This window comes from Musa acuminata, chromosome BXJ3-5, assembly GCF_036884655.1.
Source record: "Musa acuminata AAA Group cultivar baxijiao chromosome BXJ3-5, Cavendish_Baxijiao_AAA, whole genome shotgun sequence".
In the NCBI taxonomy this organism is placed as follows: Eukaryota; Viridiplantae; Streptophyta; class Magnoliopsida; order Zingiberales; family Musaceae; genus Musa; species Musa acuminata.
The window spans coordinates 6,181,660-6,202,394 of record NC_088353.1 but is presented as its reverse complement, the minus strand read 5'-3'; the positions used below and the strand labels follow the sequence as shown (position 1 = coordinate 6,202,394).

The 20,735-nt window shown below is 38.3% G+C and overlaps 3 protein-coding genes and 1 pseudogene across 5 annotated transcripts; all 4 read right to left on the bottom strand.

The window, feature by feature from the left end:
• Positions 1-2,161: 2,161 nt before the first annotated feature.
• LOC135638111 (uncharacterized) lies at positions 2,162-4,605 on the bottom strand. 2 transcript variants are annotated; one of them, XM_065151070.1, is made up of 5 exons: positions 4,092-4,605; positions 3,049-3,203; positions 2,782-2,848; positions 2,531-2,582; positions 2,162-2,450 (listed from the first exon to the last, which is right to left on the bottom strand). In XM_065151070.1, the coding sequence occupies exons 1-5, from the start codon at positions 4,411-4,413 to the stop codon at positions 2,366-2,368; spliced, it is 681 nt and encodes a 226-aa protein (XP_065007142.1). In that variant the 5' UTR covers positions 4,414-4,605; the 3' UTR covers positions 2,162-2,365. The 2 variants fall into 2 exon arrangements, 1 of the variants encoding a protein (XP_065007142.1); XR_010496506.1 differs by having other exon boundaries at positions 2,270-2,450; positions 2,684-2,848.
• A 139-nt stretch (positions 4,606-4,744) lies between these two features.
• On the bottom strand, positions 4,745-16,575 carry LOC103984888 (CAAX prenyl protease 1 homolog). Of its 2 annotated transcripts, XM_009402456.3 has the most exons (14): positions 16,274-16,564; positions 13,221-13,368; positions 12,935-13,019; positions 12,763-12,858; positions 12,319-12,384; positions 12,099-12,197; positions 11,893-12,006; positions 11,397-11,507; positions 9,680-9,742; positions 8,286-8,378; positions 6,766-6,879; positions 6,106-6,177; positions 5,942-6,007; positions 4,745-5,074 (listed from the first exon to the last, which is right to left on the bottom strand). In XM_009402456.3, the coding sequence occupies exons 1-14, from the start codon at positions 16,302-16,304 to the stop codon at positions 4,955-4,957; spliced, it is 1,278 nt and encodes a 425-aa protein (XP_009400731.2). In that variant the 5' UTR covers positions 16,305-16,564; the 3' UTR covers positions 4,745-4,954. The 2 variants fall into 2 exon arrangements, with proteins under 2 accessions (XP_009400731.2, XP_018681895.2); XM_018826350.2 differs by lacking the exon at positions 12,319-12,384 and having other exon boundaries at positions 16,274-16,575.
• Positions 14,324-16,267, bottom strand: LOC135638110 (U-box domain-containing protein 17-like; annotated as a pseudogene).
• A 503-nt stretch (positions 16,576-17,078) lies between the features above and the next one.
• LOC103984887 (DET1- and DDB1-associated protein 1) lies at positions 17,079-20,504 on the bottom strand. The gene is made up of 4 exons (XM_009402454.3): positions 20,200-20,504; positions 19,691-19,751; positions 17,450-17,511; positions 17,079-17,363 (listed from the first exon to the last, which is right to left on the bottom strand). The coding sequence occupies exons 1-4, from the start codon at positions 20,284-20,286 to the stop codon at positions 17,274-17,276; spliced, it is 300 nt and encodes a 99-aa protein (XP_009400729.1). The 5' UTR covers positions 20,287-20,504; the 3' UTR covers positions 17,079-17,273.
• Positions 20,505-20,735: the final 231 nt, after the last annotated feature.

The following is a 20,735-nucleotide window of genomic DNA, read 5'->3' as shown; positions in this document are numbered from 1 at the left end:
AAATATGATGGTATCTACCAAGTGAGGAACTCTGATTTCTCTAAGATATGAATAAAAGAACTTGCTCAACAAGTTCTAATATTTCAGAAAAATGTCTTTTCCCAGCCCCAGCTAAGTAAACATCAGTTTAAGGATTCGAACTCGCAGTTCTTTAATCTCATCTCACTTTCTGGAAAAAAGTTGAAGCCCACTTAGTTTATCTAAAGAATACCACTTTCTAAGAGAAGAAAGAATTTCACAGGCATCAGAATCTATGGATTTACCTCAGCCTTCTGTGTTTGATGCTCCTCCATTGGAGCTCCTTCATCCTCAGAATTGTTCTTCATGGAGCTCATGGTTGACGGTAAGTGCATCAGATGCAACTTTTGCTGTACTTGAAATCCTTGATAAGTGACAAACTAATCATGGGAATCCATTTAATGTTGCTGTCAAGCAACAAATCCAAAGGAGATAAAGACATAGACTAAAATTAAAGAACAGCAGTGAAAAAAGAGAAGAAAGAAATAGTGATGCATCATCATGCTCCAAGCCCTGGAATTTCCTGTTTTAGGGGTCAACATAGACTCAGTTAGTACTGCTAACTTGTTATTTCAGTCAAAGATGTGGAGAATCTTAGAAAGAGACATGAAATCTAGCTGGCTTCCTCTGTTCCCCACCAGACCAAGTAGTGTTTGGAATCCCTCAAAAGGTAGTACAGATTTCTAGTATTGGATCTATTCCAATGAAATCCCCTTTAAATAGCATAAAGCAGGAGGAAGAAGAAGATTATCACTCAGTATATTAGCAGCGACAACACCAAGATCGCAGTGTTTCCGTATCACAGTTAAGAGAGGTGATAGCGAAGTCTCTTCCTTTGTATATCAACAACTATAAAGCAATAATGTCCCTACTTAGTTGAGAGATGTGCCAAGTATCTACCTGGGTGTAACAATAACGACTACTACGAAGCCCAAAGCCATAATATTCCAACTTGAAATCAGTTAAAATCCATATTCATAAGATCTAACATACTTTTATGCTGGTTAACAATGGCCTAATACAACACTTTACCTTTCATCCAGGTTTAGAATCAACATTGGCTAAGTTACTTTGTATGAAGATTTCTTTTCAACCTTTTTTGGTACATGTACAACTTCTTGTTTATGAGTAAATGCAATTTCCTAGAGGTCCCAATTTTCTACATGAACAAAGATATAAGGTGATCGCGAGAAAGTTATCATGCATCCTTTGTGATTGGGAACAAAATATCAAACATCAATGAGAGGAATTCTGAGCTGATCACACTTCTGAATTCAGGCAAATGGTGAGCAAGGCTATAGATTTGCATCTTCTCAATCAACACAGAAGCAACTTCAATTGCAAAACAGTATAGTATAGCATTACAGACATGATCATATCTGATTTCTGTATTCAAGATGACCAGTCTACGGATGCTGTTTTGGATTAGAAGAGTAACACTTTGATCATTGATGGCAACATGTCATGGCTGGCTCAAATATTTTGCGACACATTTTACATCAAGCTACAGAAACATCTCCAAACTTAGCTGAAAACCTGACACAATTGTAGGCTAACATACACACAACTCATATAGATGGATACTGACTTTTGATTGATAATCAAGTAAAGAAGCCATTAATACATGTTTGAAACTTTTAAGCACAAAGAATTCCATGGTCCAAATAACCGCAATCAGCATAGAGGAACTTGAAGCAGTAATATCATAACAGAAGGCTGAAAATTCATGACAGCATTCAACATTATGCATGGATGACACTTCTAAATGCTCACCATCAGTAAAGAATGCTGCTGATGTACAATGTGTACATAACACATAACTCAGATTGTGTTACTATGAAAACAATCAAGCACATTTTACAATGTCAGTCAAATGGCATAAATATCTTGGATTACATCAGGACACAAAAATAACATCTATATTTATTTAAAAATTTGTCAGCGTATGCTTCATAAATAGGATACATTTAGATAACTACACCAGGATGCATGTTTAAAACCAATAAGATGTAATACCTTCATTTGGACATATAACTTATTGCAAATGTGAATGTTTACCTTGGTGTTTTGTTTTCATGAAATGTATTCATTTCCAAAGACTGTCATCACACACAGGCAACAAGGTCATTAAATGTATGAGACATACAAAATATCCTCATATATTTAGTGGATCTATGTTGTCATGCATTATGTACATCACTTGGTTGATAGCTTAAACTGCTAAATGAGCAAGGTAAACTAACAGACAGTATCAGCAAGGATACTCCAAGTTGATTGGTGAACAAATCAGGGTCAACCAAAAACCTTATGTAAATCCTTAAATTGTCGAGATTCACACTGAGGGCTTTTAGCGTTTCTCCCATACCCAACGGCTTGGTCTGAATATTTGCTTGAAAAGTGCCATTTTAGGAACATTCCAATGCTCCACATGCCTACATAGAACAACATGAATGACTTAAATCATGAAGGATGAGATCATTTCAAGATTATAACCATAGAATAAATTCATTGCCTGCAAACTCTCCCTGATTGAGCATCAAAATAGTATTCTGTATAGCCAGTAGCTGTGGAAAGAGAAAAGGCATATCAAAAAGCAAGAACAAACATATCAGAAAGTCAGAATAGAGTAATTGAATTATCCTACTATATAGAACATGAACTTCACCTGTCAGGGATGGAAGTAACCAAGAAACACCAACAAGATTAACAATCAACAGTATAAAAGGGATAGGTTTTACTCTTGGAAGATGGTTTCCTATATACCAGAAAGAATTGGCCTCCAAGGAAATGACATGATGCAACTGAAACGCCAGTGTCCAATTGACTTATCCTGCAACCAACCATTTTGGCTGTAATCATTTTTGTAGTTGTACAACTGTAATAAGTCAGAATGAGGATGATATTTGATGGGTTACATCTCTGAAGGTTTGCAGGTAGACTATATTTTACTAGAGACCATTTCCCCCTCAATGTCTATAACAGAAAGTAGAGATGGTTATGATATATTTGAAAGGATTTCAGGGTTTTCACCTCAAAGTCCTCCCACTTTGTGAGTTTCATGCTAGATTTTTCAAGCAGTGATCCAAAATTTGTACAATTTCGTTTAAAACGTCGAAGGCCTCTGAAGGAACCTGCCGGATCAGCAAATTCACAGTCATCTTCATAGGCTTCAAGTGTCAAGTTCCCTGGACAGTAAAAGTAAATGTCAGATGCAAACAAAAGAGTAGATATAGATGAACCGAATCATTTGGAATATATTATGCAGGAAAGAAGTTTAGAACAGCAACAGATATAATAGCTTTTAGGCACGCTGAACTTTTTACCTATTCTGTCTTGTCTTAACATTTTGTTACGTACAATAGCCAGGACCCATTTGCTCTTTCAGCTTATAGCAAAGCCAACACCTCAGAACACAAAAGGGGGATGAACATCACATACATTCATAAGTGATTAAACATCATCATTTGCAAGGATTGCAAATTCAGTTAGTACCAGCTTCCCAAAGTATGAACTTATACCTAGCCAGGCGACACTTTTTGCGATTTGCTCCAAGATCCTATATCTCTAGATTTCCATTGAATTATGCGTAAGCCGCATAACTACAAAAATACTGGGATGTCAAGCTATAAAATAAGGGCTATATCCATCAAAGAATTGGTTGACCTGGAATTATCAAAGAAACAGTCGCATACCAACACCAAAATTGTACAAGACCAGTGTTTGTGTCATAACATACAAACACAAACTCTCAGCCTTGTCTGCATCTACATACCATGTTTGGGAATCACAAATCTGTCATGGCAACCACATGATGTTACATCCTTCGTTCCTTCGGTTGGCCGTCGCATATGATCCTTTCCCTTTTTTTGACTCTGGGTTACGTTTAATCCAACACTTGATCCATGGAAACCAGTCCTTATAGCGAATGTGTATTTTGATGTGTGAATAAGTTATCCAATGTCCGTTTCACACTTCATGGTTGTCATATTCATTCAGAATCCGCCCCTTCTCATCGGCCAAAGAAGGGTAGAACGATCTTAAACGGAAATCTTGGGAGTGGAAGGTTCTCGAACCTGTGACGAAGTAGGAACGGTCGAAGTCCTCTTTAATCGCTTCCGCCACCTCCGCCCGGCCAGCCGCGAACCCCAATCCATCGGCCCGCAACTCCTCCGATGGGGCCCCCGAGGGGGAGGGACGGAACAAGGAGGCGGCGAGACCGAGGAGCTCGGAGCCGTACCAGGCCAGCCTGAGCACCGCGTTCTCCGATCTGGAGCCACCGTCGCTGGGGCTCCTCCCGTCGCACCGGATGTCGCGGAGGCCCCGAGGAGGCCGGCGCCGCGGCTGCCAGGAGGTGTGGAGGAGGAGAACGGGAGAGAGGCGGAGGGAGGAGGCCATTCTGAGCGCTCGGTGGCGAGGGGGAAGATGGTCGACCAGCCGTCATTGAAACTTCAAGCAGGTGTGGTGGCTTTCGGAGAAGACGAGTGGCCCGCAAACATTGAGTGAGTGGGGGCCCGCAACATCAGCGGCTCATTCGGTCCCCAAATAATAATATGGCCTCAAAATATTATCTTCATTTAATTATTTTTTTTCTTTTTTCTTTTACCCTTTCTTTTCTTCACTTAAATACTTTTCCGACGCACTTTTGCCTAATGGAATCTAAAAACAAAGTGTAGGGGTTACACATAACACACACAATGTGAGTGAGATCGAGTAGGGAACACAAAAATAAAGAAAAAGATAAATCTGAATGAGAACACAAATAAATACCATGCGCACACTCGAGATCTCAGCTTTGTCTGCAAAATTCTATTCAATGATGCACTGTCTCAGAATAAAACAGAAGACTTGTTTTGGACCAAAACCTACTGAGGGAGATTCCCACTGTGTATGATGGCAAGAGTCTAATGCCGAGGAAGGTAAGAGTTGGTGATGTTAGTTAGTCCTCTTTCTTACTGTCAGGTTCTTCAATAGCTGTGAGTCTTTCAACTAGCGGAGGATGGGAGTAGTGGTAAGCCGAGTACCATGGATCTGTGTTCATGGCAGAGAGGTTCTCCTCCTGAAAAGAGAAAACTACTACTGTTGAATGTCCATAACAATATCCATGAGCATGGAAGAAAATGGCAGAAAAATATCTAGTAGTTGTGATGCCAATCGTTCCACAATTTTTTCATCATTGATATTAATAAAGAATGCTACTGATACCGTGCCGTTACAGGGATTTTCTTTGAACTCAGCTTTATGAGTCATAACAGAAGCAATAATATGTTATAACCAGAGTAACACCTATTTAAAGGATCTAAAAACAGTGATCCAAGCCATTGATCTCGATCTACATTTTCCCAAGTAAATGCAATCACTAATTTCATCAACCTATTCATGCTATAGTTTGACGGTCTTTTCAGAGTGTTTTGTATAAATCTCATGTCGTGCCAGGAACAGGTTTTGACTCTCTTTTGTATAAATCTCATGACGGTCTTTTCAGAGTGTTTTGTATAAATCTCATCAACCTATTCAACCTATTCAGTGCTCGCTTAGAAAATCGTATTCAGTTCTCCAGCAGAAAAAGGCAGCAACAGGTTTTGACTCTCTTTTCGAAGCACTTCATATAAATTTCATGACGTGCTGGACAGAAATTAAACAAAAAAAAAAGAGACAAACACTTGCAAATTGATTGTTTTCCTTCCAACATGAGGTTCACTTGTGAGTTCAAAACATTAAATTAAACCTTGAGACTCTCTTAAATGCCAAAGTTGAAATGCACCAATTCTTGTGAATATTTGAATATATGGACAGATAAAAACTAGTGGTGGGGATAAAGTAATTTAACAAAGCAATGTAACGCAACATATCAGGTAAGCAATCTCCTCTAATTTAACCAACATGAAGAGCAACTGAAAAAGAAAAAAAAGTGCCTGCAACTTACCTGCAATTTTATGAGGCCTGCACGAAGTGCCTTGGCATAACCCAGTTTCTTGGCAAATGCATCAGCCTACAAAATAAGTCGATTATAGAGCTTACAGTATATCGGTATATGGTCACATCATGACATAAGTAAAAAAAGTAGCCAAATAGCCAAATCCAAAGTACCTGAAATTCAAATGTTCGGCTCACAAGATTTAGACCAAAGTTCACAAGGTGCTGGAGGGGTATAACAGTATGCTGGTAACAAAATTTCACAAATTAGTCCAACACAATTATACATATTCATGGCCATTAATCAAAAGATGTTTGCTATATAGTTCAACGGTGATGAGAAAACAGATAAGATAGCTATATAAGGAACTACAAAACTGACTTTGTTAACAACTAATATGAGAATGAAATCTACATAAGCCATAATGTAAATGGTCCAAAAGACATTGCATCATGGAAGTTCACCAGAAAAACATATGGCAGTTCAGGTCTTTTGTCTTAAACCTCTGATAATCCCATGTTCATAAAACACATCTTTCTTTTTACATGTCTTCTTCTGTGACAACTGATTATGCTCCTCTATGTTGACTGACAGTGCCAGGGTTTGAGTAATAGAAAGTCCATTTGCTTTCAAAGGTAAGACTAAGTACATCAATGAGACTTGTTCCTCTTTAATAAAATGGGAAAAACATGCAATGCTACAAAAAGTCATATTAAACATTCACCAAGAAGAGAAATATTCCAGCTGGCTTGTAAACTAAATTAAGAAGCTACTGTAGACAATTTAAAAATACTCCAGCAGTGCAGAAGAGGAAAAATGCAAAAGAAACGCACCTGAAATATGATGAGACCAATAAGTATAGGTTGAGTATCAAAGCCGAAACTTTCAAAGAGATCCTTTGAATTCCTCACTAGTGTGTAACCTCCAAATTGCAAAAATGTGAGAATCTGCTAAGCACACTTAGAAAGTTACATGGCTTTTCTGTTAGTCTGGAAAAGGTGACTCAATTTCTGTAGGTTCTTTTTGAGCCTTCCAAGAAAAAGAAAAGCATTTGGAGCCACAAGTGAAAAAACAAGGAGATAGTAGAATGGTTCCATGTATTAAAGAAAATGCTGATCAAATGTTTAATATAAGCTGAAATTAGAAAGAAAGTGAGATTTCTAAATATGAACTACCCATATGAATATGGCGTGGTTGCAATTTCCCATGGGAAGCACCATACATATATGGGCTATTAAAATCTATATATCAACTGTAAGAACCCAAAATTTTCATGACTAAATATTGTTTTGACCATAACTTCCACTACAAGACAAGTTAACACTTTTTTTAAGAAAAGACAAGAATAAGAATGTTGGTAAGCAAGAAAGTTAGATGATGTTTTTTGAAAGATGTTATTCAAGAATCATTTGGAACTAAGAAGCACGGAGAATTAGAGCATAGAAAACAAGAGTAAATCTTTAAAGGAGATGCAAAAACATATCAGCGTGTTGAATAATTTAAAATTATTTTTAGGAGATAGATTATATGTTAACTGGCCAGAGAATTTATATCCAAAATAACAACTTGCAGAACAATAGACATAAAGAATATTAAGAATCAAAACCATCGGAAAACTTATTCAATTCCATGTCTTACGTCAACCAAAGTGGAACATAACAGATGTGGCTGATCAAGGAATTATAGCTTAGTGTCTCTTCGACGGAGAAATTATGCTTTTTGCATACAGGCCGCCTTTCAATTTGTACTTAAATACAAATAACATTAAAAAAATCAAAAGGCACCAGGGAAAGATCAATTTTTTTTTTGTATTTTATTTGCTAAACAGACTAAGTATCATGATGTTCGTGTTACCAATATTATAGCAAGTCTAACTTATCTCAAAAGTATTAATGAAAAGAAACAACATTTATGGTGCTTCCGTGACACCCTCTTAAACCAATAACAAGTAAGCTATTAGACAATGAGCCTTGGTTGTATTACCCATTCATCAAGTGACCACTTGAAGAATATTCCTGACTATCATTTCATTTTCCTAAGCATATTCACTTGAACCTAAATTTCAAAAATCTTTCAAACCATGAAATCGTGAGAAAACTCATACATGCCAATTATATGTAATTTCTTTCATATTCATAAATAGTTTCAACTAAAAACCAGCTGAAGATAGAGGGAAAAAATGACGACACATTTTAATGTTTTAAAGATTTTATAGGTTCGCTTGAACCCAAATCATAGCTACTGAAACTACCAAAACTGCCAAGATATGTAGTCTGCTGAAACTACCAAAACAACCACACAAAAAAAAGAAGTGGCAACAATAATGAAAAGAATAAAATTTCTGAAAGAATACCTGGACAGCAATGAAAGAATACATAGTGTGATTGAGTTTCCAATGTCCAAGTTCATGAGCGATAACTGCAACTACCTCCTCCTCATTTGTGCACTGTAACAGTTTTCATTTACGTAAGCAAAACAATTGGAACGATATGTCGCTGTACCAGAGATGATATGGTTTGGTATTTCAATTCTCAGACTCAACAATGTGGAAATATATAACTCCAAGTTAAAAAAGTTTATCAAGATAGCCAGCTTTGAAAACATACCACTTGTTCATAGCAGAGAGAATAACTCTTAAATTAAATGCAGCATTCCACAATAGAAGTACAAGATAAGGTTTCCAACTAACAGGGAACACAGATCATACAATTAAAGCTATGGATAATTACTTGGGTCATGAAAACAGGACAGCATTTGAATGAGAATTTAGGGGAAAGCATATGCTCTGAAAGGTGGAAAGAGAGCCTACAAATACAGTAGTTCCTATTAATCACATGGCCAGAAAATGAATTGCCACATCCATAAATCAATTTTCCATCAACATGGCATGCACTGAGAGGTTGATAGGCATACTTCCATCCAAAACAGTGATACTGAAATAAGGTCATGACACTCAAGTGTCTCCCTTTAAGCCTTCATGCAGTAAAAGAAAACAATGATTTTTTTTCCGTAATAACAAATAGTTATCTGTAGAAGCTTCTCAAAATCAACCTCTTCAGAAGACAACACATGTTGCAAATTTTCGAGCAAGTTTCAACTTATTGAATACAACAATTATATGTAACAAGAAGGACAATGAGAAGCACTTACGAGTTTTGACAAATAATGTAGCAATGTGATGGTTAGTTTGAACAATAAATTCTGACAAGGAAAAGCTAGTACAAATAAAATTAAAAAACCATGTGAACAATGGGTAGGATGTATGAAATGAAGCCCAGGTTAAATAATATTGTAACTTGATATCTGAGCAAAGTATTCCAGACCTAAAATCATAAAAGGTGAGAACACTTTCCAGTTGCAGTAAGCAATTCAGACAAAGTCTGTCAATGGCTTACCTTATCAAATGAGAAATCGAAGCATATATTAAAGGAAAACTGTTCATTTATCTCAGGACATCATATAACCTTGTGGAGACAGCTTTAGCCCTGAAATAGGCAAGTCACTATACAACTGAAGCCCTAAAAGAGGCATAAGTCACTGTACACACAGAGGTAGGCTCACATTAACATCTTTTATTAGGAAGCTTGTCATCACTCAATGGGAACTGTGAAACTCCTTTTTTTTTTTTTTAAAAGCTGTGTGTACATGGTCTTTTGTTCATTTCTTAGTCAACCAAAGGATATTTCAACAGTAAAATTGCACCAAATTTGTAATTATATTAATGTGGAGCATCAATTTGAAGCAAACCTGTTGAATCAAAGTGTCATAAAGAACAATCCGTTTGTTGTTGAAAAATCCATACATATATGCCTGTTGAGTAGAAAAAACATGCAAATCAGAGAATACACAAGTAACAGAGATGTAAGAGACAGAGAAACAAAATATGTAGCACTAAAAAACCACTCGTGGAATGTGGCAATAAATAAAAATAAGTGATGAAATTAAAGTTGCTATAACCACTTCTGTTTCTGTTATCCATTTTGAATTGTTTTAAAAAAAAACAGTGCAGCACAGAGAGGGATATCATGAATAAATGAGAAAATTAAAAGATGAAATACACCACATCCAAAGAGCACTGTAAACCTAGAAGTTACCGTTGAGAAGTTACTGTTGAAAAGACACTGCTAGTGTGCCATCAGCAATAATAACAAGTAGAAGCTGTATTCCACATCAATATTTCATGTGATACTTTTTTTTTGCATGATGTGATGGTCTCTTGCTATTAGTTATACATCATGTCTGTACATTATCTTTAACTAAATGACTGAATTGACATGTTCATATCTGCCCCCTCTTTAATGGAGAAATAAGCCAACCAACCTCCTTAAAAGGGAGTTATATTGTCAGCTGCAGAAACGAAGTCTTTCTACAGCACTAGAAGAAGATAAAAATATCACAACACATAGGTTTGCTAAAATCCAGAACCCGCAAAGTGTTGTTTTCCAACAAAGCAGACCATGGGAAACAAATCAGCATCTCATGGTGGTTCATCTATTGAATTATCAGATTGCTTGAACAGCATGCTGAGAAGTCAAACACAAAACTACTTCCAAAGATATGAAATCATCTTAACCATGGATATTAAGGAAACAGAATTAAACATTATTGCAGCAAAAGGCACTGACTGGGGTCTTTGCAATATAATCAAGCAAATTACATCTTCATATAAGGCATACTTGGATGAAACCTAGCAATCATATGCCAGTAAAACCGATAATGCTAGAATCTTATGCAGAGGCTTGACGACACCAATTACATCTCTTGAGCAGACCTATTCAACTTTCCTCCTATATGATTTGCTTCTGAAGTAAAAACATAGCAATACTTTCTAGTAAAGCATAGCATGGACAAATACACTGAGCTGATGCACTAGAAAAGGACAATTACTGGGCAGCTCTATATGGCTTTTCTCACTGTACAAGTTAGTAGTTGTGTTTTTCAGACAGGAACATCCAACTATTTGCAATGTACGGCTGGTGCACATGAGAGCATCACAGCACTTCCCATAAAAAATTTTCTTCGTGGAAACAAATACAAGGCTCATTACTATAATCAAGATAGCCTTTAATCTATTACTGTTGCAAGACATAAACAACATATGGCTCAATGCTAGGGATAACAGAACATATAATATATACAATTTCCCGTGTTAAGGACTAATACATGGGAATCCAGGATGTCTGTGTTTCAAAATATAAGTTCGTTTCACAGTAGTACAGATCTATAATAGGTTGAACTTTAACTACTGCTTTAACTCTAACACACCGGATGAGAAGCAACTCAGGTTGTAATGATTATTTAAATCATCACAACTTTTTTATCCGCAATCACGGTTATAGCAGTAATAAGTCAGAAACAGCACTATTGACACTCAGTAATGTAGTGAAATAAAATTTAATCTATGAACATGATAGAAAGAGCGTCAAAGGTTCAAACTTCTCAAAAATAATAAAGAGCTGCTCACATTGCTATGGCTTGACCTTGTAGATCCATCAACTACAAAGAGTTTCTTAAGAGGGAATTTCAGTGAGGCTGCAAGCTTCTCTATTTTCTCCCTGAGCTCTCCATCAGGCAGCTGTTCACGATTTGTTGTACAAAGTAATGAAATATATACTATAGTGAACTAATGCAGATAGTATCCATTAACATTTACACATTGTTAAAAACACACCAATGTGGATACTAGGAAGAAAACAGCTTATGTATCCACTGTGTATGTTTGTTATGAAGACTCAAGAACTGGCCCTAGAAATGACAAACATGTCAATTGTGATTGGTGGATGAAAAGGCAAAAAGAACTTTCTACACATATACCTTTTCATCCACCAAGTGGAGCCAGACTATCATGTTAGGTCATTTTTTAGCTTTTTAAACCTTTCATAAGATTTAGCAAATTAAATTAGATAAGAGTTAATCAGTATATAGTCAAACAGCTGCTGATTTTACAGTAAAATACTCACAGGAGTGAACTTATTGAACAGAGGAGCTATTAGAATAGGATAAAGTGTCATCATCACGAGGGAGAGAGCGAACATAAAAGCCCAAAGATATATAGCCAGGTATGGACCTCCTTTCTGCAGCAATGCGGAAGGAATGTAATTCAGTCTAATAGAAGCAAGCATGAAGAAACTAACAAATGAAATTTAGTGTCAAGTAGCATAGCCACCTGAACTATGAAAATAATTGCAGCCACAATTGGGGGGCCAAGTAAGATGGAGAGGCAAATTCCCTTAAACATGTCCCTGAAAAAGAGCCATACTGTTTGCTGTGGAAAACGAAAAAGAATAAAACTAAGTTATTTATGTTAGCATCTAAGTTTTAAAGGAGACAAAAAATCAATACACATCCAGCAAATGTAAAAAAGAGGCAATTGAATGTGTACAAACTTTGTTAAATCCATGGCGCGCCTCGATAACAAATGTAGAATAAAGAGAAAATGGCAAGTCTGTTATCTGCATGATGATCAGCACATCAAAGTTCATTTTTTTTGCCCATAAAAGGTGAATTCAAATGCACATAATTTTATCTCTTACAAATAGCAAGTATCAGTATAATGGTAAATGAAAACAGGCAGGAAGCTGTAAGTTTAATATCATGTCAAAGGTGGAGACAGTTGAGTTAAAAATTAAACACAGCAAACATTTTCACTAGTCCTAGTTGGTGATAAAGTAAATCCCAGCACAGGTTGTGATGACATTGGTGATGGTCCACACAAGCTAATTGTTCCTACAATATGTCTGGCATACAAGTTTGTTAAACCCCATGAACAGTGTCACATAACTACTTGAAATTATGGCTGGAATGCGGTTTTAATTAATATTCCACCATACCTGTGACCAAATCATAACACCCGCCAGAAATGACAGTGTGTGCATTATTTCATTTTCTGCGTCTAGGCCCAAGTAGGCCACTAAGTTTCCAGATACCTGTAGTGAAAGATTATGCAAATGAGTCACAGATGACACAAACAAGATATATAAGAAACCAAGGCTGTTACTTTACCTTCCAAAACCAAGGTAATATGCCAAAATACAGAATTGCAGTGTCCATCAGTATAGTGACAGCTTCATGGATGAAGTGAAAACCACTAAAAGAAACAAGAAGATAAAGAAAATATAATCCCAAGATACAAGAAGTTCTAGCTAATAACTGAAAACCTTTTTTAAAAAATAAAAGAGTTTGAGCTATAAATTTAATTGTGCATTAAAAATGCCACATATTGAAATACATGAAAAGTGAACAATGCCCGTAAGTTATTAAAAAAATAAGTTAACTTAGAAAAATGGACCTTTTATCAATGCTATATGCTCGAGCTCTTTCAAATTTTTCTTGACTAATTACTCCTTCGAGTGGCTTAGGCAAGTTGGTTAACTTCAGAGCTGCATGTTGCCGAATGTCCAAGTATGTCTCGAAGAAGTACATGAAGATCATAAAGCCTGCAATAAGTGATACCATCAATCCCCCAAAATAACAACCAAAAAGAGAATTGGTAAAACTTTGCGTGCCTTTTGAATCCTTATGAGCTGATTTTGCAATTATCTAAGAAAAACTCAAACAATGAATGACCTACACCAACTGTCAAGTATTTCTGTGGTCAAAACTGAAACAAGACCAAAATCAGGATTCTTCTGACTAGACCAGACAAAAATCTAGAATTATCTCTATTTGTATTTTATTTATATTTGTGTTTTTTTATATATATTTTATTTATAATTTTCATTTTTAAACGACCATGAGATATAATAGATTGATTTGCCTCCCAAGAACCTATCTGCACTTCCTGGATCTTTTGCAAATCATTAATTCTGTCACAGAAAAAATAATCTTAGAGATGACCACTTCACTTTCTCTTTAACAGCTGTGTGATAATCATGTCAATGGACTCCATGACCACTTCCTCTATTATGTCACTATTTCATGCAATTATAAAAGATTTTATTTTCCTTTTGTATACTAGTTACTAATGAATGAATTTGGGAATTCACCTTTGTTTTACCGACAAAAAAAAAGAAAAATAAAGGCATTTCAAGATGAAATGCTAGTTGTATACCAACCCCAGGCAAACAATCTAAATAATGAAATAGGCAATAATAAGGCCAATCACAAATTACCTCATGTAGTTAGTTACTTTTAGCATCTCAATCTCTACACTTAAAAAAGTTATATTGGAATCCCTATAGTTACGAAAATGAAACATGTAGGTCCATTTACCATAATGTCATCGGTTTTACCAAGGACCATAGACAGAATGTAATTCATCCATTTCTGAATGACCACCAGACAGAAGTCTCCCACGTTTGGGAGCTCCATCCACCCACGTCTAGGTGAAGTCAAAGGGGGCAGACAGAGCATCGCAGGCTCTATACATAACTCCCTTTACCATTTCTGGTAAAGGTTCACATTATCCCACAACACCAGAGTACAAAAGGGCGGTATGAACAATAAATAGCACATATCGGTAACACACGCGGAATAACCAAACCTACATGTGTCGTTACGAGTCAGTACGATACAAGTAATAATATTTCACAAATATATTCAGATTTGATAGAAAATGAAAGAAAGAGTATACATGGATTCCAGTTAATCATATATAGTTCAATTCAAATAAGAAGGTTAGATGAATTCAATATCCAAAGGAATGAACCTGTAATAGACATATATCGAAAGCAAATGCAGAATAATAGGAAACAAAAATAAAGGGCAAAAAAATAATTTTAACGTTCCAATGGTGGCGGACAACATCAGTGGTGGTGGTGGATGCAGAGCGGCGGCGAAGCGCTTTGCGACTCCATCACAGAGCAGCATTTGTGGCACAAAGTCATCGGTGCTGGTCTCAGAATCATCAAGACCCTACAGCTGGCTCCCCCGCCTGCTCTCCAAAACCCTGAACAGCGCCTACGCCTTGCTCTTCCCCCTCGTGCTAACCCCGTTGTCACTGCAGGCCAAAGTCCTCATGACTGCCTCCGCTCCATCCACCTCCCTGACGTCCCCCACCGCCTTATCTCTGTCGCTCTTTACCAGGTTTAGCAATGCAGCCGCAGCATTTTCCCTCACCCTCCTACTCCCCCCAACCACTAGATCCACCAGGATGCTGACATCGTCCACCCTCCGGAATGCCTCCACGCTCTCGTCGCATCCTGCCACCTGGTCAATCACCGTCGTCGCATCCTCCACCAACCCCCCTCTGCCCGTCCTTCACCTCCAATGCAGAAAGGGGCGACACGACACCCAACTTGACGAGGGCGATGCGATTGAGCGGGTAGAGGGCCAGGCCAAAGAGGACCTTGAGCGTGTCCTTAATGGACCTAGTCGACACGTCGAGGAGGTCTACAAGGGCAATGATGATGGAGTGATACGCTTCGATGGAGAGGAGGTTACAAAAGGTTGGGGTGGCGTGCTGGGCAACGACAAGGGAGAGGAAGCGAAGGGCGGCGAGGATGCCCGGGGTGCACATGAGCGCCTTGCGAGCGAAAATGGAGAGGTTGAGGAGGGCAACGACGACGTTCTCCTGGGCCTCGATCGTGGACGAGTAGTGGTGGTTAAGGAGACGGGCAATAAGAAGGGGCACAACGTCGGCATCGATAAGGGAGGCACGCATCTCCATGTCCTGCTTCGACAGGCAATGAATCTCCATGATGGCTTCGGCAACGAACTTCAATTCCACGATGATGGAGCTCCGACGCATATGTAGAGCGGTGAAAAGACCGCTCAGCAACTGAGTCGGCATCGCGACGCTGCCGTCCGCCACCATCGACTAGAACAATAAAATTATTTTTTTGTCCTTTGTTTTTTCGTTGGTAAAACTGACATTGTTAGGGTAACCTAAATGTTTCACTTTCGTATGTAAAGATCGGATGTAAAGATCGGGATGCTAGAGCAGTTAATTACGGGGATGCGTAGAGACCGCGTTAATAACACAAGTTAGAACGATTACAGGACTAATTTCCTGGCCCAATAAGGCGATGACTTCCTTTACATCCACTCAATCCTAAATTTACAAAGCGGCATAAATACCACAATAGACAATATTGTCACCGCAGCCGATAGTCAAAAAGCACCGTCTCTACAAGAGGAAAAAGAAACCAGACGGGCGCGAGGCCGTCCATGAAATGATGGATAACCCGCAACAGACTCACATCGACCAAACAAACCAAACGGAGTCACCAACAAAAGAACAAATAATTACAATAAAAGAAAAAAAAATCGAAGCGAAACCCAGAAAACCAAAACCCAAGGAAACTAGTGCAAAAGCAGCAAGTACAAGATCGGGGAGAAACACAAATCACGAAAAACCCGAATGACCAACCCGAAACCCCTCGCGGAACCAGTAGGACTCACCCAACACGGCTTCCAGGTAAGGGAACGCCATCTTAAAAGAAGAATAGCAGCAGCAGTTGATTTCTAGCTCAAGTACGAAGTGAGATGCAGTCGAAGCGCCTTGCCGCAAGGATATAAATTAAAGGGGGAATCGGATGAACGGAGACTTGGATGTTGCGCTCAGTCCATCCCTCACGGGAAAGCAGAGGGATTCGAAGGCACGAATTAGGTGCGGACGCCTCGCTGCAAAGCTGTAAAGGTAACACGCAAAGGAGGAGGAGGCGATTGCGAAAGTGTACATGTTTGCAAAAACACCCCTATCACAGTTTATAATAGCATATTCGCCCCTACAACTTTTAACATGGTCCAGCAGTAACGTGCGCTATGAAACCCATATTAAAAGTTAGATTTGGAAGAGAAAAATATCTAAAAGACTTGTATTATTTTAACATTAAGGTTTAATAACATGATAAATTACGACGGTAAATAAATAATTGAGAGGGGTGAATATGAAAACGACCGAGGGATTGATATGCAAATCGGCCCATGGTACAAGAACAAACAAAAAGAGAGCTTGCCATCCTGCGAAGCAAGAAGTGGAAAAGACCGGACCGAGGGGCAGAGGCACGCACCGCGTCGGGCGATCTCGGGAGCAGTTACTGATGTGACGACTGTGGGCTCTTATGCGATTGTAAAGGAATCGAGCCGGTCCATCAAGATCGTGAACCGGCCCCTGTAGACGAAAGAAGCTGCAGCACGAATAAGCGACACAAATGTAGTCAACCTCAAACAGCATGATTCAAGGTTCAAGAAACTACTGCAAATCTAATTTAATTGCTTATCTGAATATTATAACGACAGTCAACATACAATACATGCCTGCAAATTATGCAGTGGGCACAAGCTACACACGCATCTGAAGAGAGAGAGAGAGAGAGAGAGAGAGAGAGAGAAACTGCTATATGCCGAGCTCACAAAGGAGATAGGAGATAGTTAAGCATGAAACTAGAATATGTTCAGCTTAATGGGCTCCATCAGCGTAGGCAGCTCTGGGTTGCTTGCAATTGTGTTCGGATGTCAGGTGATCCGAGGCAGCTCTTTTTGGTCGAAACTGCATGAACAAGGCATGAGAGAGTTTAAGAACATGGAACAGCAGCAAAATTTGTAGAATAGAAAGGTAAGATATTGAGCTTTCACCTTCTCTTCTGACTTCTGATAGAAATGCCTCAGAAGAATATTTCTGGCTTCATTTGATATCACTACAAGCAGTGAAATAGAAAAGATACATCAGATAACTGATGTTTTCTCAAATTAAAAAGCAACTAAAAAGACAATAGGTACAAACAGCAGATATACCACAAGAAGATACTTTGAGCATAATATGAAGTCAACAACATATCATTTTGCATTTGATCCTGGATGGATAATATACCAGTCCATAATCAAATTTGGGTATCGTTTTTAAAGGGGAATCTTAATCAGCTATTACCTTATGGTAACAGCATGGGAAAAGCACATTGAATCATATGAACTCACAGTTTTGGACTTTAAAGTGTGCTTCTGCTCATTTCACAACCACATGGCTCAAACTGGCAACACCTTGCAACAGTAATACTAAAAGCTCCCTGCTGAACTAAGTGCTGATGCACAATCACCAGTTCAATTAATACATGGCTCCAAGCATGACATGTATGCCCAAAATAGTGCAGTAAGAATGGTCATGTTCTTGTCAGTAGATTAAAAGAGGGTAAAAGAACACTATGATTATCATGAGGTGTTCGAAGGAAGGATTCCCGTGGCTAGCATCAGGCAGTAACCATGGTCATGTTCTTGCCAGTAAATCAAAAGAGGGTAAAAGAACACTATAATTCCCATGAGATGTTTGAAAGAAAAATTGTCGTGGCTAGCATCGTGCTCATCTTACTAATAAAAAGTGATGGTCATACGTGTATTGCTCATGCCACAATCAAAGAGCCCTTATCCTTTCAGATACCCATGCATGTGCCTCATCATCATATTTGGACCAAACAGGGACCCACATCTAATGCCTGTACTACAATACTATACATTATACAGGTGGCACAGGCAATTGATATTACAACAACTATTACCAATGCTATGGCAAAACTATGGAAAGCTAGCCCAAAACCAATACAAACCTAAACTGAACGCTGGGCCAAGCTCACAAGACTGTCTTATAGGTTTGGTTTGGCACCTGTTATAAGACCCCGACAGAACAAAATCTCTAGGCAGACCCATAGGTGGCACAAGCAACTTGACTTGAAATTTTAAATGTATATACATGATGTACCATACATATCAAATAGAATTTATACAACTAATCTAAACCTTAATCACCAGTTTCTGCCACACACTGTAAGTCTAAATGTAACCATCCCTATTCCGTAAACCCACAAGAAGAATAAAGAGAGGGGAAAAAAATAACTAGCTGGCTTTCCATCTTACACCATCTCTTTTTCCCTGTCTCATAGTCCCTTCTATTCTATTCTTGACCAACACTATCCTAGAGGTTGAAACTTTTTCCTTTGCTCACTCCAATCCTATTGAAGGTGTCATCTAAATCTTGGCTATTCTCTGCTCCAGAGGACTATAAACCTGCATTTTTTTTAAGAGAGGGAAAAAATCCAAAATTTCCTAGTAGATCTAACAAGTACCCTCTTTAACCTCCCTCTCCATCTTCCCTTCAAGAACTAAAAAACATGAATGCTTTCTTCATGGCTGGTTGCTAGTGATCGTCTACATAAACAACACTCCCTTACCTTAAGCCAATTGGTCAAAAACATTAGCATATAAAAAAACATAAAACCCTTGATGAAAAAAATTAAGCTATCATTGTAACCTCTTGGTACTTATTAATATATTATACTATGGTCATTCAAAAATAGTATAACTAATTCTAAAATCATAAATCCATTTTAAAAGAATTCTACATAAGGAAGTATAAGGGTGTTATCAAATGCTATGATTGAATACAATATTTTTGGATACCCTACATCATAAAGAAATAACAGATCTCAATTCATCGTAATTACCAAATTCCAAGTGAAGAAAAACATATGTATCAGAATTAAAAAAAGAAAAGGTAGAACAGTGAAAAGAGAAGCCAGAGAAGAGTCAGGAGATGCAAAGAAGTTGGCATTAGAATATTTGCATGTTCTCAAACTCTTGAGTGATTAAGCACTCAAATCAAGAAAAATCATGTCCACAGTCAGAAATGATGTTGAACAATCATTTCCAACAACCTCTACTAGCGATAGAAGATCGATTGATTCTTTGAGTTCTCAATATTTGTGTTAAAAAACTGTATCGATAGGCAAGCAACTGAAGAAAATTGCGTATCCTCCATTAGGGATTTAGAAAATTGATCATAACATAAAATGTATGAACTGTAAGTAAGACCAAGTGCAGTATCAGCACCTTGGTTTGGTGGTGGAAGAGTCCTGTTATGAGTAGGATGATAAGTTGCAGGCGTAAGTTTCTGAAACAAAACACCAAAAGGGAGACATTAGGACCAATTATCAATTAATTCAGAGTCGAATGTGCAGCAAAGCGTGCGCTCAATTCAAGTAATTATATGCCCAATTATCTAAACCTAGCAGTAATCTCTCCAAACCATTAGGATATACAAAACCAATCAGAATAAGAAAATCGAGAGGATCGAGAGCATACTTATATCAATAAACATGACCCGGTCCTTAGAGATACATAAAAGTAAAGCGGAGAAGACAGGATCACGAATTGGGGATAACAACTGGATGATCTGATCCAACAAATCGGGGCAGAAACAGCAATTCCGAAGCGGTTCGGTAAGGAGAAAGAAACAAGATCACAGAGGGAAACGACGCGACAGTATGAATGGAGACGAGGAATCGAACGAGGGGGGGGGGGCGTGGCAGGGCGTGGGTTTGGGAAAGAGAAACACATACGGAGGGTTGGGCGGAGGGATCGGCGGGGCGGAGTTGGCTGAAGTTGTGGGGGTCGTAGGACGGCCAGTCGCCGAGAAGTGATCCCATCTCCCTTCCGCCCTCTTCGCTTCGCGCTGTATCTTCTCCGTCGAAAGACCACCACAACACAATACTCCCTAACCGTGCCTTCAAATTGCAATGGTAGTAGTAATAACCACGGTAACGGCAACACCAGCAGCAGCAGCAGCAAAATCTCTCCCCACTCGTAATACGTAAGTACGGCGCAGCGAGAAGCGAAGGAACGCGAGTATTACACAACGGATGCGCTCTGTAAATATATAACACATCTTTGTGGTATAAGATCTTTTGTGCGTACTGTTTCTTTGGATATACAAACGCTTGGATCTATAAAAGATAATTAACCTAATTCTTTAAGAAAACTAATTACATGTTAGAATTCGAAACCACATGATTATGACAGCTCATCAGGATTCCTAAGCTGCCAATATCTGGGTTGCTCTTCGATTTCAAGGAAAATCCCAACGTGAGGAGAAAAA

What these genes read in the sequence shown, in the direction of transcription:
- LOC135638111 (XM_065151070.1), bottom strand. Translation starts at nt 4,413, where the DNA reads ATGGCCTCCTCCCTCCGCCTCTCTCCCGTTCTCCTCCTCCACACCTCC. An exon ending in CAAAGTGGGAGGACTTTGAG is followed by an intron (nt 2,849 to 3,048) that starts GTGAAAACCCTG and finishes GGTTGGTTGCAG; the next exon opens with GATAAGTCAATTGGACACTG. An exon ending in CAATCAGGGAGAGTTTGCAG is followed by an intron (nt 2,451 to 2,530) that starts GCAATGAATTTA and finishes TGTTCTATGTAG; the next exon opens with GCATGTGGAGCATTGGAATG.
- LOC103984888 (XM_009402456.3), bottom strand. Translation starts at nt 16,304, where the DNA reads ATGGCGTTCCCTTACCTGGAAGCCGTGTTGG. An exon ending in TTACCTGGAAGCCGTGTTGG is followed by an intron (nt 13,369 to 16,273) that starts GTGAGTCCTACT and finishes CACTTATTGCAG; the next exon opens with GCTTTATGATCTTCATGTAC. An exon ending in GCCGAACATTTGAATTTCAG is followed by an intron (nt 6,008 to 6,105) that starts GTACTTTGGATT and finishes CTTATTTTGTAG; the next exon opens with GCTGATGCATTTGCCAAGAA.
- LOC103984887 (XM_009402454.3), bottom strand. Translation starts at nt 20,286, where the DNA reads ATGGGATCACTTCTCGGCGACTGGCCGTCCTACGACCCCCACAACTTC. An exon ending in ATCCCTCCGCCCAACCCTCC is followed by an intron (nt 19,752 to 20,199) that starts GTATGTGTTTCT and finishes GTTTTGTTTCAG; the next exon opens with AAACTTACGCCTGCAACTTA. An exon ending in ATCAGAAGTCAGAAGAGAAG is followed by an intron (nt 17,364 to 17,449) that starts GTGAAAGCTCAA and finishes TTGTTCATGCAG; the next exon opens with TTTCGACCAAAAAGAGCTGC.